Here is a 13,847-nt window from a genome sequence, read left to right as displayed (position 1 = left end):
AAATTAAGTAAATAAATTTAGTCCTGACTTTAGAACTAAATATAATATGAGATATCCACTGATTTGTTTCGAAGTCTGCACACACTTTGAAAAGCACCATGAACTTGGTGTCTACATTTATTTATTTATTTATTTCGTGTGTGTGCACATGTCCTTCCTCTCCTCAGCTGAATGAACGAGGAAAGAAAGGAACACTCTGCTCACTGAGTGTGGCCAAAATCCTCAAGATGTCAAGACATCTTGACATCCAAAGTCCACTAGTTTTGCTAGGAAATTTGAAGACTCTGCACCTTCTCATTTCCTGCATGCTCTTTATCAATAAGAAGTCTTCAAGTGAAAATTGAAAATCACTTAAAAGCTTAGTATCAGTATGAAAAGTACAGTATTCAGTATCAGCATACAACAATGTTCTAAGACTCAATCTTGATGACCTTTACACTGCACAGTGTGCCACTGAAGTATGTCAAGCTATTTTTGATGGATCAAACAGCCATTTATCCTTAAACAAGAGAAAAGTTGTAAGGTTAAAGAAACAGTATTGAATTTAGAAATTGAATTTAGTTACTTGGTATTTTAATCTTCAAATGAAGAGTAGTTATGCCAGTTTTGGAGTGGCTGGCTTATCTTCTATATTCCAATTTTGGAAATAATGCATCCRGTTTCAAAATAGCATCGAACTGCATCACAAGACTGTGTACCCCCCGTTATAACTGAAGTATTCTGTTYAGATTTCCAAGAATCAGTTTTTGACAATATTCTACATGAGCTATAAGCAAAACTTACAAAAAAAAATTTTACCAAARTTTTCCAAAGGCCTGATATTTCTTGGAAGAATTGTCCTTGGCACTGTAGTCGAAGTAAGAAGAAAGACCTCAGCTTCAGCTCCATAAGACATTAAAGGAATTCTGGGAAATTAAAAGCATTAACATTAGTTGCTTTAGCTGTTTGTAGCAAGTGTTGGAAATAAGACAAACACATTAAGTGCTATCAAAAAGATCAAGCAAGCATTATGCTTCCAGTGTACTTACAGTTAGACAAATGCAAAAGTGATACAGGATGAAACTTTATTTCTTCAAAAAACTTTTTTTCTTCAAAAATACCTCTTTTAAGGGGCATGCACTGATTAAGTCAAAGTTTAACTTCTAACAATCTTGTAAACAAATCAGACATGGAAGTCCTTCAGTAAGCTCCGAGAAGCTCTTTCTCCACTACATAACAAAGACACCAGTCTGGCCTTCAACTCTATATAAAGACATTAAACCTAAATACGGTACTGAAGAATTGAGAGAATTACTGACACAGTTTTTGCAACACTAAGCATGATTTACTCAATGAAAAAAGCCTGAGTATCTATTCAGGTAATCTAGCATAGTGTTATATTAAATATAACTGTTCTTAAATATAAAATTTCTCCAACATATTGGAACTAGAAAATGAAGAGACTGAAGCTTTGTTCCAGAATGTCCTGAAGGTTCTTCATTAATTAGGCCAATGCCTAAAACAAATCTGAATTTATTTCGAGACGTAAATTAACACCTCATGAACTAAAACAGTTTGAGTACAGTGTGTTATGTTAAAGTAATTCTTCAAAAGTCAAACACAAAACTACAGCAAAAAGTCTATTCCAAATTATACTGTATATACAACATATACTACTGGAAACAAAATTAGTAATACTGATTCAGCATTTCTGCAAAAGAGGCTACTCTTCTGCTGAATAATGAGTATACATGTAAAATAAAGGTGCTTTTATTCACTTTTTTCTAAGTTACCCCACAAATTTAACAACTCAAGAATGAATATATTAACATTTTTACTTGAGCAAGAATTGTTTCAAATGAAAATTAAAATACATAAAAACCCTAGTGAACATGAAATACATCACTTTAAATAACTATATATTTTTAAACATATGAAATATTCCACTGCCTCACCAGAAAGGCAAGTCTAGCAGAAAGACAGAATTAGCTGTAGATCTAAAATTTTAAACATTTACCAACAAGTTAGAAAGAACCTTTCCAAAAGGGAAATTAAATGTAAACAAGATATAAATTCATTATTTGAATCCTAGGAGCAAATTATAATTATAATTAAAAAAAATCTATTTTACTCTCATCATTAATCTTTGTTTTAGGGCAAGGACAGAGTTGAGAGATGTGGAAATTATCATCATGGACAGAACAAGTTTCTCACTGTGTTTTTTAAAAATTTGCTATTTTTAAATGCTACTATACACATGAAAATATTCTTAGGGTATGTTTTAACACTTGCCCGCTCTCCAATAAACTTATTTTATGTTCCTTACTTTGTGTCTCATTTGATAAAATGCATCTTATTCTTTCCAGGTGCATTTGTTTATACTCAATTACAGGAAAAAAAAAGAGTTTCAGAACCAACCGACGTAGGGAAGGAAAAAAAGCAGTTAGACATTAAAGCAAATGTAGTCTGATTTTTAATTACAGAAATAATTTTAAAAGTATATAAACCACATTAACTTTCTAACTAATAAAAAATATCTTTAAATTTCCATTTTTTGTAAAAAAGTGACATATTAAGGTACACAACTCAGTGAAGTTACTATACCAAGTATTATGATGAGTATAAGGATAGCATTAAGATATACAGAAAAGTCAATTTGCATAAAATAGCATGCAGCAAATATACAAAAAATCAAAAGGTTACATGCAAACAATCTGGTTTTATGATCACATAGTATTGCAGCTAAAAATTAATTTAAATTAAACAAATTCTGAAGTTTAAGTAGTTCATTAAGATCCTTTGCTAGTATAGATACTAAACATGTACCTTCCAACTCTAGCAAGCACTGATGGACAGGACAATTCCAATTCTTGTCTCTTCTGTCTGATCATTGTATTGATTTCTGTGAATTCTGTACTGAAATACAAATTTCATACCACTTTAAAAATAACTTGTATTTTGACTGCTTTGTACTTCAATAATTGCTTCCATCAGTTACTATTTTTTTTTTAATTAAACTGTATTCACAACAGTCATGATAAAACTGTATCTGTGTACTGTTTAGATGGAAAAGCAGTCACAGCAATAAGAGAGAAGTCTTAAATAAATGGTGCGGAGAGAAGAGGAAACAGGAGACAATACTTGTCTTCAAGGAAGTCGAAGGATGGAGAAACTTGGTATCCCTGACAATGCATGCATGCATGGCAAAAAAAAAATTTTCTCCCCCTCCTTCCCCCCCCCGCCCCCCATTTACAGACTGTTACACTCATACACTAACGTCTGATAAGGCCATATTATCCAAAAAATGTTTTTCTAGACTTTATTACAGACTTGATATCTATCAACTACTTTTTTTCTCCCTTCCACCTTCTCAGCCAAATGATTGTTATGCTTGTTCCTCAGTACTATGCTCATTAAGCAAAAGTTGCTCCATGAATGTTTAAAGGACATCTATGAATGTACATTAATGGATGTACTCTTGTAGTCAAGACACAGATACAATTGTTTCGGCTACAAAATAGGAAAGAGTTAGCTRTTTTACTAACTGCTGCTGTAATAATAGGACTGACCCTTCTCTATTTAAAGCTTCAATTTAGCAAAGAGTATAACTATATGCTAAAAATTAAGCATCCTGCCAGTTCCTATTAAATCAATGAGTTTAAAATATGTTTAAGTATTATGCTGAATACACAACAGGCTAAATGGGACCTCCCTTAGCAATGCTCATTTTATAATGTTAGTATTTATCCTTTAACTGTTATTTAGCAATGAACATAAAAGCAGTCATCCTTCAAAATATTTCTAAGTAATAATAGACATATGGAGGCAGAAAAAACCTATTGCATCTACAATGCTTGTCTTAAGCACTAGTATATACTTACTAGTCATTTCTACAGCTTAAGGATGATTCTTCATTGCTACCATTGGCTGGAAGCATACTGTAGAAATTAGTTCTGAAGCTCTCACTCGAGCAGGTCTGTCTTCTGGGCTACAAAATAAAATGATACGTGAAATTGATCCAAAATGAAATAATTAGCATTTAATACACAATGCACTAAGATGAGTTAGGTCAACAAAAATTTAGCTCAGAAAAGCAGGCACCACAGTAGCTCCACTGTTAATACTATTTGAGATCTGTAGTTGCAGCAAATTCAACCTCAAATTTTAAACACCTGCTGCTTACAGACAAATCTAATTTTCTATAGGCTTTCCACAGGAAAATTGTTAATGCTCCATAAAGAAACAACCTACAAACAAGCTGTATCTTTATTATTTCACAATTCCTATTTTTGCTAGCTAATGAATCACAGTAAGTACAACGGTGGCACTATCAGATAACCAGCCTCACAAGAGTTCAATGAATGCCTGGTGTTTGAACAAAAAGAGTGTCCAATTTAACTAGCTGGGACTGTTCTTTGCCTGCAAGTAGAGTCAGAGAATTCAAGATTGACTGGTATTGTCGATTTACTTGGTTCTCACATAAAGGGACAACATTCCTGTTCATATTTCAAACACTACTATTTCAATTGTTATAAATACTTAAACCCCTAAATATCAGCGTATTGCTTTTGCACCTTGTTCAGTGAATAGTCTGACTTTGTTGGTGTGGCTACGCACTAGGCTGGCTGTAGAAAAAAGGCGAACAATAAACCTCCACTTTCCCCCTCAATTACGAGGCTGACATTTTCATATACTGAACTGTTTTTGAAATGCATCACCTAAAGGGTTAATGTCACTTGGAATCTGGCTGAAACATTCCCGGTTCATTCACTTCATTGATATCCTAAAATTAGAATTTACAGGGTCTCCCTATCATTTGTTTTCAGAATATATTTACTTTGTAGTAAAAAGGCTCTTTGTAGCAAGATGTATATAAATGGATTTCTCAAGTATGGAGTCATGTTATACATCTCTATCAAACTTTGTCAAGAAAGCTGGTTTTGACCTGAACATGCCTTATTTCACCAGCGTGTAAATAGCAAGCCTCTGCCAAAAAGCTGTCATTTTAGATTTTTTCTTAAAAAAATCACTTGTTTCAAAAACTAACATTTCTTTCTCCATCTAAAAATACGTCCAAGTGTTCCAATAGTATCTTTATGAAGTGACAGTTAGTAAAATAGTGCTTTTTAAGCTTAAACATGCATCGGATAGTTCTGAATCCTGTACCTGTCCCACTGAGGTTATGGAAAGTGTTGTTTTTGGCTTTGTTTTTTAAATCTACTTTTGTTTATGTACCTTTTTTTGTGACAGATACAGTTTGAGACATTAACACTATTCAGTACTGCACAATAAATCACAAACTAAATATAAAAGTGTTCATCAAACCTTAAGTTCAACTAGAACCTGACCTACCAATAAAGCCTCATCTTTCCAGTTCAATTGTTTTTCAAATCAGTGTGAGACAATTTTGACTTTACGTAGTAAGGGAACCAAAACTTGCAAAGGCCTGACTCAGAAGAGAAAGTTTGGAGTTAAAGATAACCATAAGAACTATGCTCCATAGAAAGTGAGAACTCAGGCAACCAACTACTAAAAGCAGTATGATGCAGTAGATATTAACATCCAACAGCAAGCATGGTATCAGCAAACTACAGACTTAAACAGTGTTTTTCTCCCAGTTTTTAAGATCCAGGTAAGACAGAATAACCAAGATTGCTTACATTTAAATTAATTGCCCAAATGCAAATATGCTTACAGGTATAATTATTAATAAGAAACACTGATCACAAACTAGCATCCCAGAGACCTGAAATATTTCTGAAAGAGCGAGAAAGCAGAATTCAAACAGAGTCTTTATAACTTCCTAAAAATTCCGCTGAAATCTGTAGTATAGGGTAAAATTTATTAACTAAACAGGAAGTCTGGAAAACAACATTCTTAAAAGTAATCTCTCATTAAATTCCAACTTGATACAAACTATAACACTAACAGCTCATCTGTGTAACAAATTACTACTTGATTACACTGCTGAATATTTTTGTAATGAYAACAACAATTGGTGAATAAAGATGAAAAGAGTGTAGTTAGTATCTTATAATGCAAAATGCTAATCTAAATGAAAATATTTACCATCAAAAAAGTATACTTAATCTGAGAGAGAGGGTCACATAGTACTACATTCTAAGTGCTTTCTTCAAGACAAAAAAAACTAAAAAGGTAAAAACTACATTTCAATCATACAATTAACAAATAGAAAAATTAAACAAAGAATAAGCAGAAAGGTAGTTTTTAAAAATGAAAAAAAAAATGTTTACAATGTTTCATTATCAGAACCAACCTTATTTATCTTCACAGACATAGCTTTCTTGTTTYGTTTATCACATGAATCTTTACCTGTGTAAAATAAGCAGCAACACTTTGATTTTAATATATACGTTTTTAATTATTCATTTAAATCCTTAATGCAATGAGATGCTAACGGAAGTGTATCCAAAGCATATCTACACAGTGTTTACATATAAATTCAGTTTACATTCCAATATTTAGAAACCTCCAAGGAACAAGTTTTTACAGTTATTCTTAAGCTACAGTCAGCGAACAACAGCTTGTGGAGCAACAAACTAATATAGAATAGCACCGTTTTTGTTTTTAACCTATACAACTATTAACAAGGAACTATTTGTTTGTGCTGCTATACCACTAAGTAAAGCACTTATGACTGAAGGAAAGAACAAGTCTTTCAATTTGCTGTGAAAAAGCTCAAGAGCTTATCCATTTAGCTTCCAAAAAGGAAGGCTGAGATTTGACTTCATTATACCAGATACATACATACTTTGGTGAGAAAAGACAGGGTACTAAATGCTTCTTTATTCTTGCAGAGAAAGGTATAACTTGGATCAACAGCTGGAGGCTGATGTCTGGCTAATTTAAGTTAATTACGCACAAGAAAAAAAAAATGATGACATTTTCTCACAGGAAGTGATTCACTCTAGAGTGTCTATCAATGTATTATCTCTTCAGATTAGAACAGGATGCTTCTCGGGAAGGTAAGCTTTAGTCAGATGCAAGTTACTGCACTCAGGGGCACACCTGGGTTACATTTAATGACCTGTAATATGCACATTAGATTAGATGATCAGTTCATCCTTTTAGGCCTTAGAGAAAAAGCACACTTTAAGCATAGTAATAATTATCAGATAATGAGAATGCCTTTTAAAAATCTTGAGGAAAAGATTAACACTCCAAACTGACTTTAAATTGTTCTTTCATCTTCAAGTATGTAATAAGAAGTCACTTCAGTTTCATCTGCATTTAGCTAAAGATTAAAAAAAAAAGTATCTAGAAGACTTAAACATGTAGCTTCATACTCCTTCAAGTTTGTGAAATACAGTTTATAAATTACCATTTCATCAATACTACTTTCCATTTGGATTTCTCTCCAGATTTTCAGTCAGTTCCAATTCGTTTGGAGACTTATCACAAAACAGTATTTGGGCCGGAGAAAAAACACATCAATAGAGACATTATATACTGTATAGGAAAATCTAGATTATTTCTATRAAATCATTTCTATGAAATGTTTTAGATGAGCAAAATAAAAATGCTTGCAATTTCAGAACAGCCATTTCCATGTCAAGCAGTTTTCACCTTTTCAGACTTTGGTTAGTTTTGTAAGTTATGAACCCACCCAAAGAGCAATATCTATTAACAAAGTCTCTCAATACAGAAGCCCCCTGAAACACTACTAAGGCTTTTCATTTCTGAACTGTCACTGAAGACTTTCTCTGAACAGAAGTTTATCGCTAGCTATGCACTGTGATGCAGGAAGTCATTTTTAGGCCGAAAATAAATGCATTTCACTTGAGACTGAAATTAAGGAGGTAGCTGTTACAGCAAAAAAGCGCATAGTAGTTCCAGATACTGAGAGTTTGTTCTCTTAAGTTCCTAACTCCTATTATTTGGTATTTTATTTTGACGTGGAAATGTAAGCAGATAAAAATTCTGAAAGTTTGGCTCAAAAGGAAAGATAATTTTTAAGTTCCATAATACAAACAGTGATTCTAACAGGTATAAGCAAACAGATGAAAAATATCAACTTACTGTATTTTTTCTTCACAACTTTGTTTGATTTTGCTGCTAGTAGCCTTCTCTCTTGAGGTACAGCTCTTCTGCAAAATTAAAGGATGACCTTATGAGCAGTAATATCTTTGGGCACATCTAAGCTAAGAACACATATACCCAACCAAAACCAATTCTTATTTCAGAGAACCTTTATTTCTCATAAAATTCACCGCTTCTGACTGCTTAAAACTCTGAAATTGCAAGCTATGTAGCATAATCTGTACATTAAATATCATAATGCTTCAAAAAGCTTACAAGTGGAAAAATATCTCCTTTACTTAAACATCAATATTAAGTCTGAATGTTTTAGTCTGCTTGATTTCATTACAACATGTAAAAGATGTCACAACTCACATGCACAAATACTTAGAAAAATAGTCAGTAGTGTTTCAGAGAGATGCAGAGGTCTCCCTCAATCTAGAAGAACATTTTGCTTATTTTTTAAATGATATATAGTGAAATCTGCTTAAAATCCAGTCTATATGCATCATATAGTCAACTGAGCAACAACTTTAAATTATGAACGTTTAGTGAAATTTACCTGTGTATTCTTAGTTTTCCCCACATGCAAATGCTCACACAAACATTTCAAATCACTTATTTTTCACCCAGAATTTAGACAGAAGTAATCTTAAGAAAAAGTTGCAGTATCAAAATATATCTTAAGTTAATYCCTTTTGAAACTAGCTAATTGTTTATAAGATGTGAAACATAAAACAATGTGCCTCAAATACACAGAGTCATGAGAAAGAGATAAAATACTGTGCATCAGTATCATGCTGTTTCTGAAAACAGAGTACATGGAGAGTTAATTACTAAAAAGATTATTGATTGAAAAATTCAACAGTTGAACAGAATTTTTAATCAACATGCAAAAATGCCAGTACTTGAAACAGCTAATTAATAAAGGTCAATATCGAGATATGCTTCCTATATTTTGTACCTGTAAATTAACTATAATTTTACATATGCTTAAAAGAAAAAAAAAAAAAAATAGACAACTCCCTTTGAGATACAGAATGACTGCAGACCCTGTTAAGCTGGTATTACAAGCAAAAACTTCACTGATAAAAGAACAGCAGCACTTTCACCATCCTCTTCAGAGACACAGTTAGTAATTTTATGCAACTGTTCAGGAATTAATTTGGATACAGAAAGAAAAAAAAAAAGAGAACAGAGTTTCAGTGAAGTAGCATGCCACCATAAAYGGTATTTTTGCCCCTTGCTTAGTGCTCTGAAATTAAATGAAGAATTTAACAGGAAATCAGCATGCACTCGTCTTTACAGCAAATGTGACAAGACAAAGTTTCTCAACACAAGAAAAGTATTTCCACAGTTCCCTCTAACTCACCAAAATGCAATCAAGTCTTGACTATAGCTACACTTTATAGTAAAAAGATGAGCAACATCAACGTTTATGACAATATGCAAGGGTGGGTTTTATCTGTTTAGATAACCAAAGAAAAATAGCACTAATATCAAAATGTGACCAAGTCATACAAGAAGAAATTTGTCAGATGTTTTGAAAAACACTGAAAATGTTTAATGTTTAATGTTTAATTTAATGAAAAACTTTTTCACCTCAATGCAATGAATACACTGTTCCTTACACTCTGCTTACTATTTATTCCAGTGGGAGTTATGTAAGTGATGAAAGTAAAAGCTAAATTACCACTGATGAAGGAAAGAGTTTTTTTCAAAAAGTAAACATAAAAAAAAAAGCTGTACATTTACTAACAGTTGAAATCGTATTTTGGGTATGTCAACTAGAATGCTTTGAGTTAAGTACAATACTCACCTTATAAAGCTTCTCATCTTTGCATGGCTATATTTTCCTTTATTGTAGGCACTGATTTCCTCTTCTTCCTTCTCTCTTAATTGTTTCTTTACCTGAACCTGCATTTAGAAATAAAGTCAATCTTCACTCTAGAAACTCAAACACCCACTTTAAACATTCAGAATCTCTAAAGGCTTACTGATCACAACTCCCTGAATATTCAGAATGTCATTGCAAGCATCTCAAAAGTAACTTGCTATCTTCCATTGAGAATTAGATAGTCCACAGTCTCTGAACTAAGTCAGCTAATGTGACTACACAAAGCTCAGCTTTGAAAAAAATGCTGAAACTTCCATATGCTTCCTCATCCTAAAAAAGGAAAAATATTCTCCTCTGGAGTAAAGTATGGATAAAAAGCTTATGGATTTCACATAACAATTTTGAAAACATGAAAAAAATTAACATTTTTAATATAAATTGAATTTTTAACAGTGAAAACCTGAACCCTGAAGTTAGTTCAGTGGCTACATTCCAGTTGTGTTTAGAGAATACTTTGTATTTTCTTATTCTAGAATCTTAACTTTGTGTGTAACTTAGTTTTTCAGCTGATATTCTAATTATGAATACCAAAGTAGTTAAGCTGGCAACTTACTGATACTACCCCTGCTAATACTGACCACCGTGGCAATGTTTCTCTGTACATCCTTTATCTCTCCCTATTGCTCCAGTGTTTCTTTTTTGGAGCAGGACCCCTCTTTATTCTGTTTGTCTACTTGTCAATACCACAATTCTATGAACAAGAAAACAGATGCACTATACTGATTGAGCCTTTAAACTACTCCCATTAAAATCTTATGTTTATCTTGAGTTGCTTCTTTGGTTCTTCATAAGTAAAGTATGACAGTATGTTTTTCTATGAAAAGAAGTAATCTGCAGCTGTTGATCTGGTTCCTTTGCAGCTGGCTACCTGGGGGCTCCAGAAGCATGCTGCGTGCACACACACACACACACTCAGAAGTGTGTGGTCAATATGTGCAAAAAATCTTTTTGCACATATTTAAGTTCAGTAATCAACATCTATGACAAGTAAGTTTTGTATTCCTAATTGATAAATTGTTCTCTATAGCAGTTTTATTCGGCACACTTGAATGGCCCAAAGCAAGGCTTATCATTAAACTCATCCCTCCTGCTTTCATGAATTTGTTCTTGCTAGTGCATTAGAGACAGTGGTAAGACTCAACTCAGCTAAAGAAGACATGATTGCCTACTAGTTAACATAACATTTATTTACAAAACCTAATTAGGGAAAAACAAAAAAAAATTTGAGAAAGATACTCTACTTCTTGGGTACATCCAGAATGTTCAAAGAGGATCATAAAGCTGCTACATGGTTTATATTTTATTACTGTAAACATTTGTTTTGGCAAAGTTAACAGAATTCTAAGTGTCAAATATTTTATAGAAAGGTTAACTGAAGCTGCAATCAATAAATTAAGAAACCTTATTTGACAGTCACATATGATTAAGAGGCGTGTACATTTTTTAAGAAAAAAAGCTAGGACTTACCTTTATCTGATCTTCTAATGCATCAAGCTTACATATGGCTTGAAATGGTATGCGATCAATAGGACATGAGGTCTTCGTCTGAAAAATTTTTTCTTATTATAAGATTTGTAATAAGCTAGGGAAAAAATCTCTATTTTCTACACTTCTACTCACAGTTACAGTACTTTGATGGAAATATGCAAAATTACAATTAGTTGATACTAAGAATCTATACGCATTTATTGACCACACGTTAGTATTTTTTTTGTAAGTAGATTTTTCCTTACTCGAAACAAGAACATAACCGAAAAGTTACATTCAAAAGAGGAAAAACATTTACATGAAGTTAGCTGTGGTTTTTTTCTTTTCTTTTCTTTCTTTTTTTTTTTTAAAAAAGATCTGTTAGGTAACACTAGTTTTGTACCACTACATAAAAGCCCCTTCTACTTCTTGATGTTAGAAATACTACCACACAACAAGAGAAAGTAATACAGCTAATGGGCACAGGTAAGCACAGCTACCATGCTGTGCTGAGGAGCACTTGCTCCTCAGTTTCAACACTGTAATACAAAGTTAGTGGAACTAACATATCCCTCAGCTTCAGCTACTAAACTTTTAAATTCAATGTCTTTTGATAGAAATCAAACAAATGACTCTCTATGAAAGATTACTGCTTTAATCTCTATTCCAATTTTTCAACCTGCTTGCTTCCTCTCCACCAGCATTCCAATATTTTCAAATGTTTCTTTGCTGTCTACTGAAATCTCTTCCTACTTAGCCTTTTGACTTCCACACCACTATGGCTCTTCTAATATTAACCCAGAATCAACCAGCACAAAATGAAAGATTTCAAACGTGCCCAAGAATCCCAATCCACTGCTTACATCTTGTGCTTTGTCAGTAAGTATGCTAGTGCCGTTGCTGAACACCTTTGACAAATAGTATTTTTCTGCTTACCAGCTTCTCCCATATACCTAACTTCAAAAAGACTGAAAGTTCTAATACTAACAAGAGAAAAGTGTTGGTGCTAACACAGTACAGAGAGGTCACAGGAAAGGATGGAGAGGAACAGAAAGAAACCACACCCCTGCAAGGAAAGCTAAAAACCACAAGGGGTTTGCGCACTCAAGCCTGCTTGACCAACTGTTCTACTACATTCCAGCCTTGTTTTTGGCTATCAATAGAGAGAAAAGACTCCCATGTTTGAGGTAATTGATATTTTGTAAAGCAGTTTTCAGAAGAACAGCCCTGAAGGAGACTATTTTGCTCCTAGTAGAACAGCTGAAACTATGCCGTTTCACTTTGGTTTTATCATACTGTCAAAGCATTCTCCAGGCTCTGCCTTCTCCAGGAAGATACAGAAAATACTAGAAGAATATACGCTAATAAGAAGCCAAAAAAAAAAAAAAAAAAAAAAAAAAAATACACACACACACACACACACAAATCTTTAAAAAAAACCAGCACATTTTCCACTGAGGCTACTGCGTCATAAAAAATTATGACTTTGTTTTAAACAGTGTGCTCCATATATTACAAGTTCAAATAATCATTTTTTTACCTTTGAACCATTATACTGGAGAAGCTACATGCACAGTCGGTTCCCAACTCGTATCTAAAATTCATTCCATAACCAGAATTCATCCAGTGATTTTTTTCTGCTTTGCTTCCCTAGAAGAAACCGTGTCCACACCTGTTTCCCCCACCTCTGTGTTATTTGCATTCATTTCCTTCTTCCCCAAGTAACCTTTGAATTTACTGACCGTTTTCAACTACATCTGATAAAGGTAGGTCTCTGGTGTATTATATATTCAAAGCTCAATGGAAATACAGATTTAATGCCCTTAGCCATCTAAATGCCCACCCTTTGAGGAAAAGGCTGTACTACATGAGGCTATAGACACTGACGTACTGTGAACCACAGAGTAGGGAAACTTTAACTGAAACCTCACCCAACTAGGCAATATGGGGAATCAACTTTCAGGGAAATGCACAGGAAATCAGGTATTAGTTTTTCATGCTAAAGAACTACTTATTCATTTTAAGTCCATATATGTATATATGCCCATCTCCGTTCCTCACTACAGGATCTTCACAGGCCCTGTTCAGAACTCCTGGGGTGGAAGGAGGGAAGTGGGAGAAATCCAATCTCTACTAGYTCTACTCCACCCACTAAACGAGAACTAGTATTTCAGTTGTGTAATTTCTGCCCTTAAGAGAGTTATCAGGGAATGATTTTTTTTTGTTTTTTTTAATGCAAGCAATCTCCTACAAGTGGAACAGCACAATTAGTTACAAGAAACTTACACAAAGGCTGTTGTAAAGTTAAAGAATGAATTTCTCTCTCCTTCGCTGATCAGGGCTTTTCATTTTCCAGTTGATTGTTTCTTCCCCATCAACTGCAAAGAGTGCCCAACTTTTCTCATTTACCTATACAGCCCCCAATCATTGAGCATTCAGACAGCTTATAATGTCAGCTGAAGTA

General features: G+C 33.5%; 1 protein-coding gene across 3 annotated transcripts in view; it reads right to left on the bottom strand.

The window, feature by feature from the left end:
- The window catches only part of SCAF11 (SR-related CTD associated factor 11), a 163,824-nt gene that overhangs the window by 12,190 nt on the left and 137,787 nt on the right, over positions 1-13,847 (bottom strand). For 2 of the 3 annotated variants that reach the window (XM_085310663.1, XM_085310661.1), the window contains exons 4-10: positions 11,384-11,461; positions 9,839-9,936; positions 8,020-8,087; positions 6,257-6,312; positions 3,861-3,967; positions 2,806-2,895; positions 799-905 (exon numbers count right to left, since the gene is read on the bottom strand). In XM_085310663.1, coding sequence (XP_085166789.1) covers positions 799-905; positions 2,806-2,895; positions 3,861-3,967; positions 6,257-6,312; positions 8,020-8,087; positions 9,839-9,936; positions 11,384-11,461 — 604 coding nt within the window. The remainder of the gene's footprint in view (positions 1-798; positions 906-2,805; positions 2,896-3,860; positions 3,968-6,256; positions 6,313-8,019; positions 8,088-9,838; positions 9,937-11,383; positions 11,462-13,847) is intronic. The other variant, XM_085310662.1, reaches the window with a different exon arrangement.

The sequence above is a fragment of the Rhea americana genome, unplaced genomic scaffold (assembly GCF_003343005.1).
Source record: "Rhea americana isolate MKP2758 unplaced genomic scaffold, rheAme1 scaffold_322, whole genome shotgun sequence".
NCBI classification, from domain to species: domain Eukaryota; kingdom Metazoa; phylum Chordata; class Aves; order Rheiformes; family Rheidae; genus Rhea; species Rhea americana.
Note: the sequence above shows the minus strand (reverse complement) of the source record. Positions and strands in the feature narration are given on the sequence as shown.